General features: G+C 43.7%; 1 protein-coding gene across 2 annotated transcripts; it reads right to left on the bottom strand.

The window, feature by feature from the left end:
• Positions 1-207: 207 nt before the first annotated feature.
• Positions 208-24,539, bottom strand: IQCG (IQ motif containing G). 2 transcript variants are annotated; one of them, XM_030027162.1, is made up of 10 exons: positions 24,492-24,539; positions 19,243-19,390; positions 15,555-15,799; positions 14,254-14,382; positions 12,058-12,139; positions 5,017-5,178; positions 4,287-4,361; positions 2,534-2,665; positions 1,218-1,319; positions 208-717 (listed from the first exon to the last, which is right to left on the bottom strand). In XM_030027162.1, the coding sequence occupies exons 1-10, from the start codon at positions 24,524-24,526 to the stop codon at positions 577-579; spliced, it is 1,251 nt and encodes a 416-aa protein (XP_029883022.1). In that variant the 5' UTR covers positions 24,527-24,539; the 3' UTR covers positions 208-576. The 2 variants fall into 2 exon arrangements, with proteins under 2 accessions (XP_029883022.1, XP_029883023.1); XM_030027163.1 differs by lacking the exon at positions 14,254-14,382.
• Positions 24,540-24,548: the final 9 nt, after the last annotated feature.

The raw sequence follows: 24,548 nt of genomic DNA, 5'->3' as shown, positions 1-24,548 counted from the left end.
AAGGTATTTGGAGCTATTCTGTCTATGCGCTGACATTTTGCAGGACTGTGGGAATGGAAACCTGCGTGCTTTGACTGCCCTTGTGTTTACGCTGCAAGCTGTCAGCAATTTTCCCCCTGCCAACCTAATGCTGGCACTGACAGCAGGGAGAGCTGCTTGAGCCCAGACGTGGGGGACTTGGCCTCCCTGCCTTACTCAGCGCCACAGCAAACACTAGTGCTTCAGCCACAGCCAGTGCTTTGGGGTCTGCAGGGGAGGTCCTTGGTGCAGAGCGTCCCGTGCAGGTGAGTTACTGGGCTGTTAACAGGATTACCTCCCACTAGCTATGATGTTTCCATAAAGCACTTTGGGAGATACAGCGTATCTGCTGGACAAACTGTGTCTTTACTGTACAAGGGCAGCTTCAAGATCTTAAGGGTTAACTGCAGCTTCACCTTAACCGTGTCTGTCATGAACTGTTCTCCAGAATAGCCCAAGCTCTGTTACATGGTTTATTTTGTCCTGTCGGACAGACCGACCGTAGTGGCCTGCCCAGCAATAGCCCTGGAGCATGTCTGCGGCCGCTTTCTTTACTTATCATGTCTTTTTCTTTGCTCCAGATTTTTCCTTTTTCCCTTTTTCTTTCTGCTTTGATAGCTGTTTCTCCCAAATCTTCCTGAGGGTCTGGTAGGGGCCAAGGTTTCTGCGGACCATTGTACCTCTCCACCAGGCCTGCAGCTGGAAGTGAGAGAGAGGTCTTAGAAGAAATCACTTGCTGGGGTACCAGGTACAGCTCAACGGCCCGAGGGTCTGTTGCACGCTCCCCAGCCGCAGGAGAGAACCCCTGGCCCACACAGCAGCAGCTGGGCCTGTGCTGGTCGTGCTGGAGGTATCCACATCTGGGCTGAGGGCATCTGGCTGGTGGCAAGGGGACGAGCAGGGGAACTGTCCCATGACCCTCCCTGTATCACCCACGCAGCGGGGCTGGTGTGACGGGCACAGCCCCAAATCATGTAAGGAGACTGGCTTCTCCCCTTTCACTCCCTTCTCAAACCTGCAGCTAGCTGCTGGCTTTGTGTCTGCCCCAGTAGAAAGGGACAGGCTTTGTCCTCTGCTTGTGCCACCCCACACCAGCCAACTTTCTCAGGCCATTTTCTGCCTGAACAAAGCCTGTGGTGCAAATTATTAACTCCCAACTGCTGATGTAGCAGCACCGCCTCAGCTTTGCTCCCCTTTACCTTCAAGATGCTCTTCAGCTCCAGGGCATCCTGCTCTAGTTGTCTTCTTTTAGCCTCCTTTTCCGCCCGGTCACTGATGATGGTTTCCTCGAATGTCTGGCACTGCAAGATAGCACAGGGGTGGCAACAGCCGCATGAACAACACATCCCCTAAACTGCAGGGCCAACCTTCAAGGCTCACTCTGCCCAGCAGCTTGCCATGGCAGGGCAAGGCTCACCTGGACCTTGGTGCAGAGTCTTCTCCTCTGGCTGCTTATTGATCTCATCCTTGCTACATGCTTTTCACAGCCCCACCGGGGCTGCTCTGGCCGGTGGTGCGTGGTGTGGATCCCCACCCTGTGCACTGGGGAGCTCCCTGGCAGCCCAAAGGTAATGTGTAAGCGTGGCCTTCCTCCCCCACCTCCTTTACTTGATCTTTCCTGAATCCAGATGGCAAATGTTGCTCATTACCACTGTCAGTCCTAAGGCACTGAGAGCTGCTGCCAAAGTGAAACCTCTCACGGCCTGGGTGTAATTAACCCTCTGATCGTGTGGTGTAAAATGGCTGTCTGATGGCGTCTCAGGCAACAGATGGTGGTAGGAAGGACCCGAGCTCCCCCAGGCTAGGCAGCAGATGATGTACAAACACACTTGGGACACTGAGATGACAGTGTACAGAGTGAAAAATGAGCCCACAGGCAGGGAAACATCTAAGTCAGTCCCATCGTCTCAGACCCCGTGACAGTAAGGAATGACTACAAGTTAATTCCTTCTGGCTTTAAAACACCCTTTTTTCTAGACACCTCTCTGCCCTGTGCTGCCGACTGTGCTGTGCCTGCATAGCTGTGATCAAGAAACCAGTGTGGGGCAGGAATGGTTTTAACCAGAATCAGTTCCCTTATAACAGCACTGTGCAGCTGTGAATGTGTGTCTGCAGGAACGGATGAGCTGCCTTTTCCAGTCTCAGCCTGTCTTACCCCAGTGTTGCTAGAAGGAGCAGATTTGTTCAGACTAAGGCAACAAACTAAGGTGAGGCATACTGATAGGATGGAACAGTGTCTTTGCCTCTCACAAAGGCTGGCGATAGCTCTCTGATTACTTGCTGGTATTTGAAAGTAGGGAAAACATCATCATCTTCCCTTGATGTCACAGGTGGCAAATAGAAGATGACTTACTTGGTCCCTGCCTTCCCAGGACCAGTGCTTATAATTGCACCCTACACCTCAAGATTACTGATTTCTTTTTTTTCCCATGGTCCTGGTTGCCTATCTGAATGAGGGTAGGAGAAAGCCAGGATGCAGTTTTGCATGGCTGAGCACTGAGATGCTGCTGCTTACCTCCTTGGCAAGTCTCTGCAGCATTTCCAAATTGTTTGCCTTTGATGCTTTTAGGGCATCCAGTTCTTCATCTTTAGCGTCTGTGTCGTTTTCATACTTGTCCACCCAGTATTCCAGCTTCTCTTCCACCTTCTGCATGGGGATAGAGTGGTGCTCAGCATGGTACAAAGAGTGTACAGGGGAAAGGTTTGCTACTATTATGGGGCCTGCTGTCAGGATGGTGGTAAGAGTCCTGTAAATTTTGCATGGTTAGTGTTTCCTTCTCATCTTGAAAGGGTCAAACCCCTAGGACTAGTGATAAATTACTGGTGGCCTGCCAGCCCCTCACTGGGGGTTCATCACGGAAGCCGCAGCACTGCACTGCGGGTGAAGAGAGATGAGGTTGGGCTTTCAGAGGTGCTTGAAGAATGGAGAAGCACTGTGGGCTTGTTTTGTGCACAGTCAGTCCTGGTGAAGAAAGTGACAACCAGAAGCCATTCTTTGTGTGTCTACAGAGAGAGCAGGTTTAAGAAACACAATTTGTCAGTGAGAAAGCTTTTATGGTCTGCCTGACTCCCAACCCGCTTTCTGGATTAAGCTCAGAGCACCAGGAATAAGGTCCCAGGGGACAGCACTTCACACTGTTTCAGGTTGTAAACTTGGCTTTGTCTTACTTGTGAATAGGAGGGCAGGTGTTGCTGAAACAGTCACCCAGATGACTTCCTCCCATTCACAAATAACTTCTCCATAGCAACAACCATGATTGCCTGCAAGGAAAAATAATCTGAGGAAAAGCATCAATCTCATTACGGCATCACAGCTGGACACACAAGGGAGATGGAGGGCATGGTCATCCTGTTCTCTGTGAGCCCCTATAAAGCCACCAGCTGCTGTCTCAGTACAGAGAGGCTTGTACTTTGCCTTCTGGTAGAGGTCAAATAGGCTGCAGCTTGTACTTGGAAAGTCCCCTCACTATGAAGTGTTGATGAGACTAAGGCTCTGGGATATAGAGGACACTATTTAATTACTCACAAGATACAGCACTTTTTTGCCCTCAAATTACATTTAAAAAAATTTATTATCTTCTATTAAATTTTGTACTGGCAGTGATGTTAGGTACCCTGCAGGAGTATAGGTTTTCTTCTAGTCATACAGTTTATGAGATGCTTTCCAGTGTAACTCACTGCAACGGGTACTGCTGTTGATGATAGGAAAGCTCTGAACCCCTGGATCAACAGCACAAGGACATTCATGGTTGCTTGCTGCTGAAAATGGGTACCATGATTGTGAGTTAGCAATTATCCAACCCTGATTCTTCCCCAGATCAAGGTAAGTCAAAACTGGGCTGAGAGTTGGTGTCATTGGCTTCTTAGTGCCCCCTACAGTGCAACACTTGGGTCTGCGAAACTGTTGCCCTCGCTTTGTGCAGTAGCACTCTTCACTGAGTCGCTGGGAGCCCCAGCTACTGCCAAGGAAGGTCTAAATAAATCCAATTAGCTGAATACAACTGAGGGAGGAAAAATCCCTAACACCTGAATAAACAATGCCAATCATTGCATGAACTGTAATTTTAAGGAAATGTATCCAAATGTAGCAAATCCCAAGTCTGGGAGAGCTGGGTTAATTAAGACTTGAGGATAAATAGCCATTCAAACAGCAGCAATCATGAACCTGGTAAATTTGATGGAGCAGTAACTGCTTTTCTTCAGGCACTGATTGATGATACAATGTTTATCAGTTGCTATTTTAAGCATTAGCAGACAGTCACACATACCTTATAGCATTGCCTGAGGAAATTTTCAATCTCCATGTGGACTCGAATCTCCTCATCAGTTTTGCTCCTTAATTTCTGTGACCAGCGCAGACAGAAGACGTGAGAAACAATGTTAGTGCATACGTGTGTGCACACACGTGCTGCAGAAAGCCAAGCTGGTGAGCAAGAATGCAGGAGCTCTCTGTGTAGCCCACAGACTTTTTTCGCAGTGACAAAATGAACCAAGGCAGTTCTTGCTCCTGAGCCATCCATGAAAAAGGGAAAACTAGATCAGACCTTGATCAGTCAAAAAAAAAAAAAAAAAAGCTTGCAAAATCAGAACAGTTTTCTAGGCTGGTTCACCTTACAGCCACACAAACAGCTTTATCAGCATAATGTGCTGTGGGCAATGCTGGGAGCTTGGGCTGCTGTTGCTAAATAGCCTTGTAACTACACCCTTTGGGCATAGTTATGGTCTGTTTCTCTGACGATGGTATTAGTTTAAGCAGTCCCTGCCTGCAGCCACTGTCTCCTGCAGCTGTGCCATCTGCATTGTTGCTGTTTGCAGGACAATATAGAGAAGCAATGGAAGAGATAAAGATTTCTAACCTGGATGAGTTTCCTGATCCACTTCAAAAAGTTGTGTTGGTGACTGTGATGGAGAACAGAAAGGGCATCTGGGGAGTGAGGGAGGACTCTTTCCTTACTAGCCAGAGATGCCTTCCAGTAGGGACCATGGGGAAGGGCTTACCTGAATTTCCTTGTGGAGGACATTCTCTGCATCGCTGCACTTCTTCTGGGTTTGGTGGACCCGGAGGTCTGTGCTTTTCTTCATGTAGCAGCTCTCCATGTCCGTTTTGGCCTTCATTTCTTGGAGCTCATCTTTGAGGTAAACAATCATATTGTCTCGGTTCTAGTGGAGGAGACAGAAGAAGCACAAAAGCAAGCCTGGAGACTGAGATCAGCTCACTGTTTCTTAATCTCTCCACTCCTTGATAAACTCAGAAGAGACAAGGCTATAGGCTTCACACTTTCCCTGAACGTTGCTCCATTTCCACCTCTACTTCAAAGGGAAGTTTGGTTTGTAACCCATAGAGAAGGCAATAAACCCATCAGCGAGGAGTGATTACCTCTAGAGAGGGTGATGAACAGAATGGGATGAGAAGCCAGGCCTTCTGGTCTCTCTCTGGTCCAGGAATGGATTCAGTCAAGCTTATTATAAGCATGAAAGAAGCCAAATAATTTCAACTGTTTGAAGTTAGACTTTACTAACCTCTTGGATTAGGCCGTCTGTGAGTGAGCATCTGTAAGAGGAGGATAATGCCTCAGTCCCACGTAAGCCAAAGTTTGATTTCTTAAAGTATACTCTATTCCTTGGATTAATTTTTTTTCTAGTTATGCAGCAACTGTATAAACACAACCTTAGGAACAGGTGAAAATCTAATCTTGTCTTGCTCATATGCTTAAACAGTAGTTTCTTGAAATCTTACCAGGTAGATGGTGCCCACTTTGCTATAAAAGCTTACACCCAGGGCGAGGAAGAAGTGCCAAGGAAAAGCTGGCTGTGAGCTCCCAGCCTTTCCTCATGCCTTGCTTTGCAATGGAGCTGAGCTTTCCTGGGGGAATTCTGTCCCCGGGAACTCCCCCATGGGCAAAAATCCTGAGCCAACATGCCCCGTTTGTCTGGCTTTTGGAGCATGCTCAGGAAGCAAAGTGCATTTGCTTGATTTGGGATTATTGTTTTGTTTACTCCTTTTTAATTAATTTCTTTGAGTAACAGAAGTTCATTAATCTGGGGCTGGTACTTGGAAGAACCACCTGTAAAATGAAAACCTCTAGACTTTTGTATTAAGAGTTAAAAAGGTCATCAAAGTCTCCTATGCAATTATGCAAGTTCAATTAATGTGTCTGGTTTGGCGCCCAATTGCTCCATTACAGCCTTTCTCTTTGCTTTCCTGCCACGCTATGATGGGTTTGACATTCATCAGCCAAACCTTGCAGCTGAAGATGAAATACCAAAGTGCTGGCATTTAAATGTTTTGAAGCCCACATATCTAGTCTCTGAAGCACCCTCACATTCCTTAGCTGTGTAAACATGGAAAAATGCCACAGGAAGAAGCCAGCTCAATAGCGCTGTGTTTAAAAGCCTCTGCAGTGTGACTCATTTTGAAAAGGTTTCCTTATAAGAAGAGTTTGGAACAGTTAAAAGGAAAATCCTTCCCTCTGCACCCCTTGTCGGACATAGTTAGGAAGAGCAAAGTATATTTATAAGGCTCAGGACAATTAGGGGCCTTGGCTGATGCTGCTTTGTGCGTTTAATAGTCATGTGTTCACATTTTTTTGAAGGTTTCAAACATCAGATACTACTTAACAGCCATATCATCATATGACTGCAGACAGCTACAGACATGACCTATTTGTACACTATTAAGGTTTCTGGTAACGGCCTTTATTTTCCCTGGTATGAAATTTTGGTGGGCATTGGGAGGGCTTGTGTTCCTGGTCAGTAGACATGGGAGGTAACCGTACTACCTTATTTTGAGATTGTCTTCCTGTGTCATGGTGGAATCGTGTCTAAATTGAGGGGCTGGCAGGGAGACTGGGGAGATGCTAATGAAAAACACTGATTTTTTGTGGTGCTGAGGCTCAGCAAAGCCAAGCGCTGCTGATGTCAGTGTGTTACTGCTATCTGCTAAGGATCTGCAAACAAGTCAGAAAAGAAGGGTTCAGCCTAGGTTACAAAGTACTCAGGTATTAGACAGGTGGGGCAGAGCATAAGCACTTTACCAGGTTATTTTCTTTTTCATATTTTAGTAAAGCAGAGGAAAAAGTGCTTTTGATTCCAGCGCCCCAGGCCTCAGCTGGGATGGGGGTCCATCTGCTCTGTTTGCTTTTTGTTGTATGGCATGTTTGTGGTTTGGATTTGGTCTGCGGTGTTGTAAAACATCGTTGTTAGAGGTGGGGAGTCTGGGGGCTTGGTTACACAATCCAAAGCAGACGGGAAGTGAAATGCAAAACCCCACTGGTGGTTTACAGCAATGCATTTGCTTGGAGAGGGAAAGTCAGCTGCAGGCATGTGGGCTGGTACTGCAGCCCACCTGATGGACCTGGTGCTGCAGAACTGGGGTGCATTTGGTATTAGGTTGCAGGTAGTAAATGCAGCACTAAATGCCCACAAGCTGGGGGCACCATCTGTAGAGTATGCTGTTCCCTGAACTTCAGGGACAGGCACTGGGAAAATGAGTTAATATTTATTCTTTCTGGTTTATCATAGCGAAGGTCCCAGCCAGGACACGGAGCGCTTTCATAGTTAATACAGTAAACCTCTGGGCTGCTTATTTGGGATGACTTCAGCGTTGAATCTGCCAAACCAAAGATGCAAAATCATACCTCATGTGTCTAAAACTATCACAAAACTGGCAGAGACCAAGATCAAAACCCAGGAAATAGCTGTCAAGAGCCAGTCTGCTTCGCAAGCAGGTAAACAAGCTGATTTTCTCTGATCTCTCAGCTCGCAGACATCAGCTCAGAGGCCTGTCTGCTGCTGTTAGCTGGTGCCATAGGAGTCTGCCCCACAGATGCTGTTTGGATGCAAAAGCAACTGCGCTTAGCTGGAGAGGGTATGCGCGCTCCTGTGTTTTCATTTACTTTGATTTCTCTCTCTTGCCAGTGCCACCTAGATATCTCAGCTCTTCCACAGCAATTAGTATTTACAATCACTTAAAATATAGCTAGTTACAAAAATAGCAAACAGGAGTAAACAGTCTGAGGAATTCCTCCAGCAGTCGGATAAATCCCCTGCCGCCAGCAGCACACCCAGCACCCGCCATTTGGCAGGCACTTGGAGGGGGCTGGGGAACGGGTGCTGTGCTACGTGCAGGCAGCAAGCATGCCGGCAGAGCGCCCTGCCGCCTGCCTCCTTGCTTCCACACCGGGTGCATATGAGCTCAAGTCTTTCCACTGGCAGCTGCGCTATCTCAGCTTGCAAAGCCTGAAGATATGCTTAGATCTACACACCTGCTGCAGCCTGGACTTGCTTCGCCTGAAACCACAAAGTGCAGCCCTACAGACACTTCAATAAGGCTGTAGCCCGCATCTCTGTCCCAGCTGCCAGAACATCCCCATGCTGCACGCCCCCGAGAAATGCCTCAGCCGAAAGGACAGCAGGCCTGGAAGGTCACCCAGCTTCGACATAACGGCTTCTGCAGCCCTCCGCTAGCTCACCTCCAATCCCAACAACTGCGGGAGCGAGCTGTGTGAGGGGCAGTTTGCTGGCAGAGGGAGCAGACCTGTTAGCAGCAGCACTCTTGTTGAAAGTCCTGTCCCTCTGGAGCCGGGTTTGGATCTAGTGCACCAGCTCTGGGTCCTGCTGAGCTGCCTTGGGGCTCTGCCAGCAGTGGAATGAAGTCACCCGGGAGCTCAGGACCATCACAAACCTTGTGCTTTCTACTGCAATCACCCGGTGCATTTCTCCGGTAGAAACATGCACCCGTGGGTGTGTATGTATGTTTGAAACATTCCCCCAGAACACTTCATTGATGCATTTGTTTGCCTGGGAGAGGATAAGGGAAGAAACATGACGGATTTTAGTTGCACTACTAAAAGCACTACTGAGTGGTGCACTGATACTGTGGAGCTGGGTGTGTTATGAGAGCCCACGTAGAATAAAAGTTACGGACCTGTTTTCACTGGTACAGTGGTGCAACATCTTGGTTTTGTGTCTGGTAGGTAGCCTGCAATATTACTGCTTGTTACAAAATTATACCATGACCTGCACACATGTATGGCATGAGTATACCACAAAACCTACAGGACATAAAAAGTCTTTGGGTGAATAGCAATGCAGGAATTCTAAAGTTTACATTTCCTAAGTTTTTCTGTTAAAGTATATAATCCTATACGATATTAACTTGTTTCAAAATCTGTACAGACTGCCATCACTTGTCCAGGAAAACGGAGAAAGTAAGTATTTTTGTACAAGCTAGAAAATGAACACTGCAGCAGCAAACAGAACTCCTGCAGCCAGACTAGAGCTACTGGTGATGCTCCTGCACAGAGGGGTAAGAGCAAAACCAGACTGATAATTTCAGCTCTTTTAGAGACATCAGTGCTTTCCAAGAGGAAAGAAAACAAAATAAATAAGAACATTTAGCATTTGATTTGTGTTCCATTAGAAAGAAAAATGAGCTAAGCAGGGTAATACAGCATTAATTAGCATCTCATTAAGAGGTAGCAAGGCTGAAAATACATATAGGCAACGTGTGAAGCAAAGACCATGTTTTTCTGGTTCCATGGTTAGATTTGCTCGCTTTTGTTTTCTCATCCACTAGACCGGAGACAACCATGTAGGCTTTTGTCTACAGGTCTCTGCATTATTATTGTTCAAAGTACTCCAAAATCAGCAAGCTGTATTTTTGTTTTTAATTAGTTGGCAAGGTGACAAATCATGCAAGTGTCTGTAAAACTGCCTATGGGAAAATCCCATATGAAGCGAATAGAAATTATTCTCCCTTGGGAGACACAGTGAGACACCATTATTTTTGGCACAGGAGGAAAGCAGTACTTGAAAGTAGTCTTGTCTTTGATTTGTTATCAAAGCTGAAACTATAAGGAAGCCCAGAAAAGGACTTTTAAGCTGGAAATATAAAAACAAAATCCCAGAGGAGTGCAGATCCCACTTGATGAGGCAAAAAGCAGGAACTGAATTAGCAGAAGGTACTGAAAGAACACGAAGAGCACCCTCTCAGCACGGGAGCTACACACCTTCTTATGACTGCAAGAGGTAGGAGAGGTACAGGGCAGGACATAGAGAAGTGCCCAGCCTGACTGCAGAGTGCCAGGACATTGCTGCTAGTGCGAGACGGGATCATTACAGCCCTCTATACACCAGTCTCTGGGAAGGCATTAAACCAGAACTGGATACGTATATTGTGTGCACGGACACTGTGAGGTTTGAGGAGCAGTACACAGAAGGAGAATTACCTCATCATATTCACTAGCTTGGGGAGTGGGAGAACAGGAGCTTCCCAGGAGCCCTCAGAATCTGACTGAGAAGGGACAATGTGGAGAAGCAAATGGACCACACAGAGTCTCTGAGCCTGACAAACTATCCAGCTTATTTTGTTTAACTGCCACACAGGTGTCAAGGGACTTTTGGCTTGTCCCATAGGGCCTGGAAATAGGCTCCCATACCATTACCAGTGGCAGTAAGTAAGTATATATTGAGGTATACAGCTCCCCTTTTCAGTTCTGGCTCTGACCTCTACATCATTTAGATGTTCTGTTCAAATCTGTAGGAAAAAAGGTTATCCTGCATTCCTCTTTTAGTTCCCACAACTGTTCTTCCTTGGTTTGTCTCCTAACTTGCTAACTTTCCACTTCCTTCAGTGACTCCTTTCTCCTCTCTGTTATGTCCACAGTTTTTTTCCAGTGTACTTTTCACCTTGCTACACTTCCCAGTGTATGTTATGCATTTCCGGCATCTCCAGTAGTAGATGAGTACTGACCTAAATTAATTTTTCCGTCTTGTACATTCCTGCTTTCTTCTCTGCTGTTCCAATATCTCCCCTGGAGTTCTGGTGTTTTGTCAGTTATAGATAGCTGCATACACTACCAGTGCCAATAGATTCTTCATGTTCTTACAACCGTCCTGTATTTACAATTAAACTTTCCACTGCACATGCATCCAGGCTGCCAACACAAAACTTTCATGTTCTATAAACTGTACTTCAGCAGCATGCCAGTGGCTTAAAATTCCTCTCTGTAGCCAACTATATTGTGGCTTGATTACTGTCCACACTTTTGTCCAAAGACAAAATTCAGTGATACCAATTCTTTCCTCAGATGCACTTGCTGTCCTCTTGCTCAGTACTGAACCAAGCATCAGATTCTTGTTCCTTCTTCCAGTCCTTGTATAGCTCTGAACCTGCCTGCCTTTTGCTTGTTTTCTATCACACACTCTCTCCTGCCTCAGCAGGGCTAGGCTACCTTTCCATGTTTCTGCACAGAACTGCGTGTGCTTTTGGTCTAAAGCATGCATGAGCATCAAGTCTGAGCTGTCTGCTGAGCATCAAAGTGGCCAGCAATATGCCACTCAATTGATCTGCACTTGTGTAGCAAGTCTGACATTTCCAGAATGCCCCATATTTACTGTGCATGCACACACCATTTGCGTGCTGCAGACAGAAGGCCTGAAGCTTTCCAGAAAGATCAAGTTGACACCGTATGTGCAGTAACATTGATCTGCCCTTGTGTAGGACTCCCATGTTTGGGATTTTCTAATATCTGGAAGCCTAGAAAAGTAGATTAAAATAATGACATTTTCCCCACACAAAATTGTTGGTAGAAAAATGACATGCCCCTATGCCAGGTGTCTGTCTATCTCACTCCCTCGTCGTCACACTTTCTTCTGTGCCAGGTGTCACGTCTGCACAAGTATGACAGAACCTTAGATACTGCTATCTGCTGATAACCTCTTTCTTACTGATCGCAGATGTCTGTGCTTTGCCACTCCCAGCAGTGTTTTGGGGGTACTCTAATTTGATCATAGTCTCATGATTATGAGCATTTTGAGCTCCCATTTGAAAAACATTGGACACTGCTCCTAAAGTCTTTAGCAGGCTTATTCAGAATACAAATCTTTATTGCAATTATTCTGCTTCTATGTTCCTAAATGATGGATCATTATATATGCCACACATCCTCTCATCTGAGTGCTAGTTCCTGGGCAGCAGAGGTGAGCTTGCTAACGAGCTTCCCTGCTGGCATGATGCCCAGTGTTAAGTGATCTCACCTGAAGTTCTATTTCTGTTTCTTTCTTGACATCTTGCAGCTGTTTCTCAAGTGACTTTATCTCCTTCTTTCCTTCCTCCTCCCTGAAGAAAAATGGGAAAATACAATCACCTGAATATACCAAAAAAGACAAGAGCTGTTTACCTAAAGGAGAACTTCCTGTCTCCTGATACAGTGCTAGCTGAGCACTGCCCCACTTGCCCTGCTCACTCAATGAGTCTGTAACAGCTGAACTAAAAGAAGTGCAAACAAAATCTTGGCCTGCTTGTGCAGAACAGCAGAAGACAAGCCCCTTCCTAAGGCTGAGTAGCACTTCACTCTGAGCCTCAGGGGAGGCAGCACATTTGCAAGTCAGGAAGAGAGACTCCTCGCCAAAGCTAGTGACTTGGTAAATTAATCCCAAAAGAAGAGGTGCACAGACTAAGCAAAGAGAATGGGAATGAAAGGGAGAATGAATGAAAAAACAGGAGATGGTTGTGTTGAAAGCCTGGAGTGAACTTGAGGATGATGTGATTCCTATAGCAGAGAGGGAAGAAGCCTATCATTGAGTGCCAGTTTCTGCATTTCAGGCAAAAATCTCCTTGTTTCTGTGCAGAAGCATGCCTAATCAGCAGAGAGTGCCAAACTGTGTAAGTTTCATTATATGTATGGAATATGTTTTTTTCATATTGGACTTAAAATCTTTCAAAAAACACTGCCTCAGATTCTGAGATCTATGAAGGGGTATGAGTGAAGGCCAAAAGCTGCAGAGCTGTTTACCCGTTTAAAACAAAACAGATGCAGTAATGTTCTAGGTCTTATTATTATCTTATTTCACTCTGAGTGCTTTTCTAAGCTTTTATGCTTATGATTTGATTTAAAGCCAGTAAATACTAGAGTTGGTACCTGAGACTTCATTTCCTATCCCAACCTTACAATCAAACATGCATTTAATTTTCAGAGTCCTTAGCTGGGTGACTGAGATAAACAAAAGCTCCTGATAAGGAGTTCCAGTTTTACTGCAGACTGCTTTCAGACTAGTATATTGATACAAAACCAGACAAGTATATATTATATTGAAAGACAGACCAAGTTCATTCCATGAAAATAATGTATAGTAGAACAGACAACATAGTGGCTAGATATGATTGATAGAATGGGAAAAAAAAAAAAAGATTATGTCCTTTCTGATTATAATTTGTCTGCTCCTTTCCACCTTCCAGTATTGCATAGTTATTCCACAAGCAATTGCTGCTTTCATTTTGCTTTCTGTCCCTTCCATGGATAAACAATAAATCCCTTGGTTTTAGACAGTGGAAGAGTTGGGTTTCATGGTTCAAATCACACATTTCACTGGAAGCTGGGGACTTGCATTGGAGGCAGACCACTGAGCCACCACCGGGGTTGTTCCAGTAGGTTGGACTCATGACAAATCATGACCTACAGCAGCTTTGCTATCTGCTCTAAATGATGGGCCTGAGCTGCTACACAGAACAAAGTAGCTTTAATATGGTCAAATACTTCTCTGATGACTGCTATTCTCTCTGATAGGCTGGGGATTGAACCAGAGCTTCCTGTGCTAAAAAAAACTCCAAACCTCTAGTGCACAGAAGTTTAAGCTAAGGAATCACCAGTTTGAGTTGAGATTATAACAAATCCGTACCCTATCAGATTTGAGACAGAAGAGGATCTATAATGCAGTGGCTGGTGGATTAGCCTTAAATAAGACAACTGCCTCTGTCACCATCTGTGCTAGCCCCTCGCTGCTCCTGGGAAAAGGGAGCATATTAGCATATGGGTCAGAGCAGATCCTCCTTGGCATCCCATAACCTAAAGACCATATGTTGCTGACCCTGATTTGAACAGATTCTCTGCTGCTCTGGCTTTCACTGGGGACAAGGAGTTAAAGATCAGGGAGTTCCTACATCACATTATGTTTTCATTGATATGGAGCAGCATTTGTGTTAATGCAGACACTGGTGTCCACTGTGGTGAAAGCTCAGGCAATTCCTAGCTCAGATCAGTATCAGAACCATCAGTTATTTCTTTCTGAAAGGGAATTTGCAGTTTGTAAAGCAGAGAGAATAATTCAAGTTAAAAAAGCAGAATCCTTTCTGTATCCTTGGATTTTTTCTATTTTCCTTTTTAGCATGTACTGAGGGGGAATGGACTTCGGCTTTGAGCAGTTAAGCAGGAAAGTACTGAACACAACACTGACCTGATGAGGAAGTCATGAAACTTGCTCTTTTTTGCCTTCTCTCTCTCATTAGCTTCTCTTAGGCTATTAAATGTTCCCAACTCCTGCATCTTTCTCATAGTGACTGTAATTACATCACTTGCATACTGCCTGCCAGGAAGAAAAGGAACACAACAGTAATTTACAGGTGCTGGTACTACAGTGTCTGGCACCTTTATTCAGTATTGTTTACAGCTAAAAAGGTAAGGAAATATAAGATCCCATTTCTGTTCCTATGTCTATCAAACCCAGGAGTGCTTCTCCCATGGTACCTGCTTCTCGTACATCTGGAGAACTCTGTATTAGGAGTTGGTTGAAGTTTATAATTTAAAAATGCTGCCCTGAATGCTACTCTAGGAAATAGCAGAGGCACAAACATATCCATGCTGTGCCAGACTGTGCTGCCATCAGGAAGAAGGCTGCTGGTCTGCAGTAGTGATGACAGCTAGGTAGATCTTGGACAATGAGACATGAGGATGCAGACAAGTGTGTCTATGGAGGGATATCTGGGTGCCAAAATATCCCAGTACAGCTCTAAGCTGATCTTAACAAATACATGGGCTTGCCCAGTTTATTGAATTTCATGGTACATATGGTATTTATATTTTAGCTGCATTTTCCTCATTTGTGTTAGGATCTTTAAGCCCTTTGTTGAAATAACACTAAAGGACAGAAGCCAGGATGCAGAAAAATGCGTACTGAATGCTCAGTTCCCCAATCTGTCTCTTAAACCAAAGGCTGTTAGTATCTCTGCAAATCAAGTCACTTGATTAGGTGCAGGAATAAAATTTATTTTAAAAAAGAAAGGAACTCTTTGGTCTTTATATGCATTATCTGTTCTATAAAGGAGAATGGCTGTAGCTGCCATAGAGGCTCTGCATGCCCTGCAGAATAACTGAGTTCACGAGGCAATGCTCAGATCCTTCTTTGCCTGTATGTATCTGCTAGGGGAAGCTGACTCCAAATACCAGAACATCAGCACTGGCTAGATCTTGGCATGAATTCCACCCTAGCAACCATTATCAACTGAGTAACATTTCGCAACTCCATTCAAAATAAACTGATTGTCATTACTTGGCATCCAGAGGCAAGCAAAGGCCAGAATTAAATGGCCTATGAAGCTAGACCCCACTGTGCTCCTTAGAGATATTCCTTCCAGACCAAGAGTGAGGTACACCAACAGTGGGAGAGTGGGAAGCCTGTATTTTTGCTTTCAGGAGATAGACTGAGAACTTTACAGCTCTGAGCATCCCCTATAGCCATCATATTTGTGCTTCACTCACCTGTCAGCCTGAATTTTCCTGAGATCCTCTACAGACAGAGCACTGTGTTTCATGGCCCTGTTGGAAAGATGATGGGTACTTTTTAGATCTTCAGTTTTCCCCAGCTGCTGCTTGTGTTTGATGCTTTGCAGGGACATGGAGGTAACTGTTTCCCCACTCCCTTGCCTTGCTGACATAAGCTCTTGGTAGTTAATGTCCAGCTCCTTCTGGGTCTCTATGATTTCTGTCATTTCCTGGATGCCAGTCTAAAAGGGAGTAAGAGAGACCTGCTTGCACATTAGGCAGTAGAAATAAACCCTCTGCAACATTATGTGAGAGGAAGGAAAATTAATAATAAACCAGAATTAAGCTATACTAAGAGCAGTTGGTAGTGTATGTTACATTCTGCAAAGAGTAGAAGAGCAGAAACACTTATCTTGGTTATCTACAATGTAGGCTTACTAAAGTTCATGGGATCGAAAGTCCTAAAGTGACAGAAGTAGAAAAGGCCTCAAAAGGTGAATTCATCTGCCCCAAGAGATGATGGTTCAGACTGTGCCATTCCTGACGTGTTCTTAATGACCTCCAGCAATGGAGACTATGCACCCTCCTGCCAGTGCCAACACATCACAACAATCTTTACCATAAGAAGGTTTTTTTTCTTATCAGCTGCAGTTGAGCCCCTGGCTTCTTGTCCAAGTCTCCATACACACGGAGAACAAATCATTCCGTCCTTCTTTGCAGCAGCTTTTATGTACTGGAAGACTGTTAGCCTGTTTCCCCTCTGCCTTCTCTCCATCTTAGCCATTTCCCACTGCCTGTCACCACAACCTTTCCCTACATATATTACATGAGCTGAGATGTGTGGAAATAAAAGTGATAGACATCAGGTATCTGCTTAGCTGTTTTTTTTGAGAGTGTGACAATGGAGGAAGTATAACATCAATTCAAAGAAGAAATTCAAAATATTGGCAGCTGTCTTCTACATGGAAAGGTATCTTTTGGCTGTGTACAATTTTATTAAAAAAGAAAAATCCCCAGAAAAGCAAAAGCACACTATAAAATCAGCTGAGGCCTTGCTTCTAGGAATTTCTCTGCTTTATGTGCTATGGGTAAGAATGCAGGTGTATACACTGGGACATGAAAAGAGAAAATTTTCTTGCCAGCCTACTGGCATCTCTATGGCTGAACACATAATAGCCGTACTGCTGAAGCCAGCTAATGCAGTCACTGCCAGCCCCATCCTAGTCTGTAGCTGCCTACTCCCCACCCTGGCTGGTTGGGGAAATGGATTAGAGAAGTCACTGAGCTGAAATATTTTCCAGCAAAAAGGAAAAAAAATGTTTATTTTTAGCAGCACCAGTTCTCAGTTCAGATCCCTCCACAACCACACACACATTTGTGCCAACACAGCACAGAGGGCAGAGTAAAAAACAAGCGGTCAGGGCAGCAACTGTGTATGCCAGTAGTACTTCCAAGAAGTTACTTGTCAAGCAAAGCTCCATTAGTGGTCTGTGATGCTGCCATCGTCCATGAGGGCAGTGTGCAGGGCACTGCAAGGGGCTGCTTCGTTCTGAGTGTCTTGGACATCTCTGGATGGTATGAATCAGCCTCTGGCAGTGCCTGACTCACCACTGACTACAGAAGGAGTTCAGGCGACTACATGCTTAATTTTTGGACAGTTAAATTTACATTAAATGAATCACATGCAAAGTATACACAGACCAATGAAAATTACATAGTTAATTAGAAAAAAAAAAGGTTTAAATAGTTTGCTGGTGATGGCTATACTTCAGAAAGAACTAATTTTGGCAAACAAACTGCTTTAATATCATGTAGATTTTATGAATGTTCTAATAGATGTTTTTTAATGTCTGGGAAAGTTCAAGACAGGCTATAACTGGATTGTCTGTAAACAGTAGGGACTTACACACTAATAATTACCAAATAACTATGTAAGAGCAAGGAGTTTGTAAACTGCATGTGTTACCATCTGTGTAGTCTCCTAGCTGTTTATCTTTTGCCGAAAATTCATCAAATAGAAAGGCTGCCTTCCTCTGGGGGATGTACTGCGTGATGCAATGTACAAGAGTCCCCGATTTGGAAAATCAATGAGGTGCTGGCCAACACTGTGATTAATCCTCTCAAAAATGTCACCAACTGAAATTTAGATGTCAGTCTTTGAAAAAGTCATTGATTTGTTTGACTGACAGAGCTCCAGCGTGCTTTGCAAATACAGGTCTTCTACAAATACAATAACAGCCAAATGTAAACTGAGAAACGGGGAGGAGTAGCAAATTACAGAGCACCAAAGTTAGCAAGTAGCTTCCCTAAGCCATTTTCTTGGTTCTAAATTCTCTCCTTCTCTATTTGTTTTGGCATTTTTAAGAACACAAAGTAGGGTTCATAGTCTGTGAGAAAATTGTGGTTTAAGAAGTGACTTGGTAAAAATGAGCATCTGTGATTGAAGAGAAAAGCTAAGGTGTTTTCTCTATAATTTAAGTGTACCTTTAGTAGGTCTATCAACCTGAGTCTGTGTGTCTGAAGAAGAACAACTCCTACTGTCCTAGAGATATGTTTTTTCTCTGTGTTTTTGCTGCTGGCACATAAAAGGTTTCCCACCCAGCTCTGTGAAGGAGAAGCATCCTCTGGAAACAGGCGAGGCTGGCTCACAGAACTCTTTTAAGGGGAGGAGTGCCCTCTATTGCACAGTCTAAGCATCGTTCACGCCCTGAAATTTAATACCAGCTTCTGCTGCTTTGCAACGGATTTTTTTGAAAAGAAGGTAGTATGGAAAGGAAACGTAGAAAACAACATATTGATTTACCTTCCTCTTGCTTTCTTAAGTGGTACATTAGACAGAGTGAACAGCATTAGATCTGAAAACTTGGATCCTGGTTTTTATTTTCATCCTGGTCACACACTTTTTTCTTTTTTAAGTTCTTCTTTAAAAAGAGTTTCAAACCTGCTTAAACTGGAAACAGCCTGCTATGTCATTTAAAATATATGACAACAGAACTCAGAACCATTTACGCCTCAGGGTAAATTTTCATATGTCTGTCAGCTACCAGAAATATCACACCTTCCTCCACAGGAACAAACCTCTCCCTGAGCATTAGGACTTCTTCTCTGTTCTTGATATCTCTTCCCAAACTCTCTTAGTTATGATGCCTATTAGAAATCAACTAATTAATAATGGTCATTGATAATGGGTAGTTACTAATATATTTTGAAGTGGAATCTTTCTTAATTCATTGTCTGTGGGGACTAAAGGAACTTTAGCATGCACTTAGAGAGGGACAGAAATACTCTGGGTTTGAGTGTTTTCGAATGTCCTATTCTTCTGCATTTTTAAAATAACTGCATATCTGTATAAGAACATAGATGTGTTTGTTTCCTTTTCCCTAATCACTTGCTTGTCATCTAAACACCACGATTTTAAAATTATAAGCCCGGGAACCTCACCTTGGGTCAGTAGGGTTCTTTTTGCACAAAGACTTGACAAAGGCTTTTCAGTGATGCTGCAGTATAAATATTAAACTTGATCATCCATGCATTTTTATTGTGTTTTTTCACCCAAGGGTCATGGAGCACTTTGCAGAAAAAATATCTGAATTGATTTTTAAAAAATGCTACTAGAAGACATAAAACCAAGACAAGAAGAAAACCAAGAGAGATTTCTTTGAAGAGCAAGAATAGAGGCACATACATAGCTGATGTCTGTCTTGCCCTCATATGAAACCGGCATGATATATCCAAGAATTGAGAGCTGATCAACACAATTCTCCAGCACAGCAGTAAACAGCAGAGCTTCCAGATGAGTGAATTTTTCCATTTCTTTAGTCTCTGTGCTCTTGCTATGAGGAACAAAGACAAAAGATACCAATGAGAAAGACAGTATGGTGTTAGTAACAGCAGTTTAAACTAAAGGTAGACCTGAAATAGCCTTATTTGCAGCCTTCCATATATTTCCCTAGCTTTGTTTATAGCCTTTCATACACTGTTTATAAGAGGAGCCATGCTCTGCTAATGGCTGCATTCAGGGACAGTGGGAATGTTTAGCTTTCACAAAACAAAGTAGGTCCTGGTCCTTCCTACACTAGATCTGGGTAGATAAGCTAAGAAGGAAAAGGATATGGAAGGCACAAACTGGGTGAGGTGGCCTCACCATTCAGTTCAAGGGGGAGCAGTGTTTCATGACGGACTTTGGTTTTGCGAAACAATGGAATGAAAGTGCCTTTTTAAAAGGGAAAACAATAAATCCACATGTCTCATAAAATCTCAGATGGTGACCCTTCAGGCTCTAAACATTCCTTGTTATTACTGTGTAGCCTTAACATTTTTACAATCCCAGTCCCTTCAGCAGGAATTGTTACTACCTTAAGATGTTGAAAGTCAAGCAAGAACCAATATCTGGGCTAAGTAAACTATCTTTGACATTCTATGTTGGTTTATTTTAAATTGCATTTCAAATGTGAAACTGCTCTGATGTACACTTAAGCATCTCTGCCTTGCTGCCAGATAGAATATTGTGAAAGCTCATCTAGGGAATCGTGGACATTCACTATTAATCCAAGTGAAATTGGTCCATTTAGAAAAATGCATAAGAAAACACCTGCATAACAATGGATAAATTCTCTGAGATTTTTAATGTTTTGGTAAGCCATTAGACAATCCCTCCAAACCCTACACTCACAAAACAGATATTTCTTGTATAACACCTAGCACAACTGGAGTCTGACATGACTGAGATCCTGAATGTCATTGCAATGGAAGTATCAGCATCCACTAACAAAATCTTCATTTGGCTGCTATACCTACAACTGGATTCGTGCCATCTGTAAAACCCTTGAATAAACATATTCTATGTCTGCAGAATATTACAGTTGAATCTGTAAGCATGCCAAGGAAATACATCAGACAATGCCTGGTAGCATGATTAACAGGATAAGACATGGCCACATTCTATGAAAATTAAAGAGGTTTAGTTGCAGTTATGCTCTTGATCACTGGAAATCTGTGGTTTTTCATATGCAACTTTATAAGTGTTTAAAGAAATACACACTTACCATAACCTCTCTGAAACTGTTGCCATTTGTCCTTGTCCTTTTTTGTTGTTTTTTTGAAGAAAATATAGTAATTTACAGTTGGAACATGAAATTAATTTCACTTGGGCAGAAAAAATGGGCCACTTTAAAAAATAACTTAGATTTTATGTATTTGCTTCTTGATGTCCCTGTCTCTTGCAGTAAGTCATTTAACGCAACATGTATTGAAATGTACTTTCCTTTGTAACAGGACTCGGCTCTCCTTGTGCATAAGACTACAACTAGAAAGCCCAGTGTGCAAGTGGCAGTCAGTCTTTTTCATGACAGCTACATGTATAGTCAATGAAAGTGGAATATTGCTCCTTTCAGCCTAGACCCTTTTCTTCAATTAACTGAATAATATCTCAGAATGCAAGACTACCAGGTGCACAGTCTTGCATTAAGGATTTTCACAAGAATTTCTGCTATGAGGTCGGGAGCACAGGGTGGAAGAGAGGGTTCAGGGGTGACATGACTCCAATGTTATGAACCATGAATAATGCAAAGTGCTAGGATGTAGCAGGACCGGTATTTTCAGCAGATATAAAGAAGTATTAGTGCCGCTGCATAAGGCATCAGAAAACCTCAGATAAGGCATGGTGCATGTTTCTAGTTGTTTGTGTTAAGAAACAGGCACAGGTACAGAAGAAGACTAGTGGCATGATCATGGGAATAGAAGTTCTGTTTTACGAGAGGTTAAAAGAATTGAGGACTGTGATTACTCTCTGTAAATACACATGAAGAGTAGATAGCAGGGAGAGACAGAGCTATTTAAGTTAAAGGATAATGCTGGTCCAGGGTCAAAGGAGTGTAATTTCCCCTAAGCCAGGCAATTATGATAAGGTTTCTAACTTCGGGATGGATGAAGATATGGAACAGCCTTTCAGACAAGATAATGGTAGAGGCACCCTAAATTATTTCAAGAAGCTTGCTTAAATCATGGCAGGAAAAGATAACAGCAAGGGAGTGATTCTGAATATTATCAATATGTTTACTATCTTTCTTGTACTATTTATACTGACTTACCTAATTAATCCCACTGTTCAGGGCTTTTGATGGTCACCTATGACTAAGAAGGAGCTGATTTCCTCCCTTTGCTTATGAGATTTTTTCTCTCTTTTCTCTTAATTATAAAAAATATGCTGCAGCTTGAGATAGGAATCTGTTATTACCATTAACAAATAAATAGCTAATAATCTGTATAATGAACTAAACCCATCACTTTTCCTTTCTTTTCAACCCTGGAATCAATGATGGAAGTGGAGATGCATGAATTAAATATTTTTACATAGAGAAAGTCAGACAATGTCTCTTTCCAGTCAACAGGCACTAATAAAATATTTTTTAAATGTTTTACTCATATTTATCCTTTTAAGAAATCTATGATCCATATTTTGAGTCTAAACAACATAAGAATAATCTATTACATGTGGAGTCCTAATGCTAAAAATACAGTGAAAAAAGATTTGTTGTGAGATAGCTGAGACAGATGATTATGACAGCATTCTTGAAAGAAGAAATAACACTTGCAGCTCTCATAGGAAAAAGTGACTTATTTGGAAACAAAGGAGGATGCAATAGCTTTTCCTCTATCCCATCAGCAGCTTCTGTCCAGGAGAGAATTAACTCAAGATATTAATGTGCATTAAGAAAGCTCACAGCTGGAATGTTTCTCTAAAGCCTGCTGGTTTGCTCCTCCTATGTATCTCCTCTTATCTCCTCTTATAACCATATGCTCACTCAGCAGATGCTTGTGCCAAGCCAGTATGCTCTGGGCTTACGTTGACGTGGAAGTGAGAAGGAAACCGCTGTCTGGGGCATTAAGAAATACTACAAATAGTGAGCTGCTCTCCCTGGATTTTAGTGTTAATGCCGTGCCCACAGACCATCCTGATGCAGCCTTTGGCATCAACCTTAATCACTGTGCTTTGTTGAACTCCTTCATTAAACTCTATTAATAATAAAAAAAAGAGTTATGTGAAGGATTCAGCTTCCCCCAAGAGTTTAGGTTGACATTCTTTCCCTGCTGATCTAAAGGGAAAGAAAAATATATCAAGAAATAATTTTTAAAACAACTGTATAAAAGGTCTGGCCTCCTGTTCCTTTGGGGATTGCAACTCCCTTTGCTGTGTGAGAGTCCTGGATGCACATTTCTCCCATCCTTCTGCCTGATAAACTAAAATGGCTTCAAAGGCAGCATTTTTTGCAAGCATTCCTTTTAGTCAGTTAAGGAGATACCAATGAATTCCAGTGAGAAAATTCAAAGCTGAGAATATCACATCTCCTTTAGCTCTGTTTTGCAAATGATTGGCAAAAGAGCTTCTTGAATATCCGCAGTGGCAGCAGCTGGGCCATAAATCAGAAATACCTTAGTTTTTACCAGAAATGTCTCTTAGGCAAGCAAAATAGTTGTGGCCTTAAAAACTCTGCCTACCACTACAAATGTTAGAACATAAGTTGCTCATTTGGAGAAAAGAAAAAAAAAAAAGAAAACCTTGAAAAGCTGAAGTAACCTTGGTTTTGGCTTAGAGATGCAATTTAGGTTTCATCCTGACTGTAGATGAAGACTTTCTGCTCCTGCTCTCTGAGGCTGTACTGATGAGAACCCATGAGAACCGAGTGCAGGAATGAAAGATATGGTGCTACTTTTAGTTGTATGTCCAATATGGGACTAAATCTGTATGGAACCGGAAAAGGTAAGATTTAGGGAGCATTCATTGGCTGTGGCATCTCTACTGCCAGAAAACAGGGTGTATTGACAGATAGTTTATTCTCCTCAAAGCAGGGATTGTGTCCTTTCTCCGAGCAGAGGTTCCTAGTGCACATTTGATACTGTTAACTGGGTAGATTACTGAGGGCTACTTTGCTTTCTACCTCTTCCTTAAAGTAGAAGCCAACAATAACTTGGAGAATTCATAATATTCCATCCCTTCTCCGCTCGTACTTCCTAACAATTTCTAATTTCTCTAAGAAGAACCTCTGCTTATACATGCTTACAAGGCATTGAGTGCTTCTACCCTGGCCCAGCAAAGTACAGAGAGACTTAATTCTCCTCCTGGGTCAGGATGTAATTCCTCAGTCCAGGTTCAATCTCTCCAAGCCCAGCTGGTAACAAGATGACAGTAGATTTTGCTCCTGAGATCCAATTTTTCATAAAAGCACTCTGGGCACACGTTCAAATACAGCTTAAGACACTTAGGAACAAAGTTGTAGTGAAAGTCTGGATGGCTAGGGCACATTTTGTATTGGAGTAAGCTCCTAAGTCAATTAAAGCACCCTGCTAATGCACCTGAATTTCTGGCTATGTGAGGGAAGTGACAGAAATCGGGAGTGAATGACCCTGACTTGGGAAAATGGGTAAGTACCTGCCTCCACCTATTCTTACTTAGGAAAACACAGAAATGTGAGACTTCGTTACAGGGATTGGAGCGTAGAAATACATGTTTTCTGTCACCGAGGCGATATCAGGAGTAAAATAAACGTTGAGATGATTCACTAATTCAAGGTGAGAACGGAGGAAGACAGGCAGGGCCTGAAGAGCAGCCATCAGAAGAGGGTCCCAGAGCCCTGGCCACCCCAGAAGCGCCAGGCGCTGCCCTTCACCTCCCCGCTGCCCCCTCGCAGGGCTCCTCGGCTTGTTCCACCGCCGTAGCCGGTTCTCGCCGTCGGCCTGCGGCCCCCCCCTCGCCCTGCCAGGCCTCCCCTCAACCTCCGCGCCGGGATTTACCCCCCTCGCTCCCACCCCGGACGGCCGTAGGGCCCTGCCCACAGCCGTTGGGCCGGCGGTAGCGGGCGGGCACCCCCTGCCCGCCCGCCCGCCCGCTCGCTGCCGGTGCGGGGCCCGGCCCGGCCCCGGCGCTGCGGCGCTCACCGGGACGCGGCGGCGGTGGCGGCGCCCGTCTCCATGGCGACCAGCAAGCTTCGGGGG

This window comes from Aquila chrysaetos, chromosome 10 (assembly GCF_900496995.4).
Source record: "Aquila chrysaetos chrysaetos chromosome 10, bAquChr1.4, whole genome shotgun sequence".
Classification (NCBI taxonomy): Eukaryota; Metazoa; Chordata; class Aves; order Accipitriformes; family Accipitridae; genus Aquila; species Aquila chrysaetos.
The sequence above is the reverse complement of the archived record's forward strand: the minus strand, read 5'-3'. Positions and strand labels throughout refer to the sequence as shown.

Excerpts from the sequence above, each read along its gene's own strand:
- IQCG (XM_030027162.1), bottom strand. The coding sequence starts at position 24,526 with ATGGAGACGGGCGCCGCCACCGCCGCCGCGTCCCG. Across the intron at positions 5,179-12,057 it reads AAACAGAAATAGAACTTCAG|AACCGAGACAATATGATTGT; the intron begins GTGAGATCACTT and ends CTCCTCCACTAG. Across the intron at positions 1,320-2,533 it reads TGCAGAGACTTGCCAAGGAG|TGCCAGACATTCGAGGAAAC; the intron begins GTAAGCAGCAGC and ends GCTATCTTGCAG.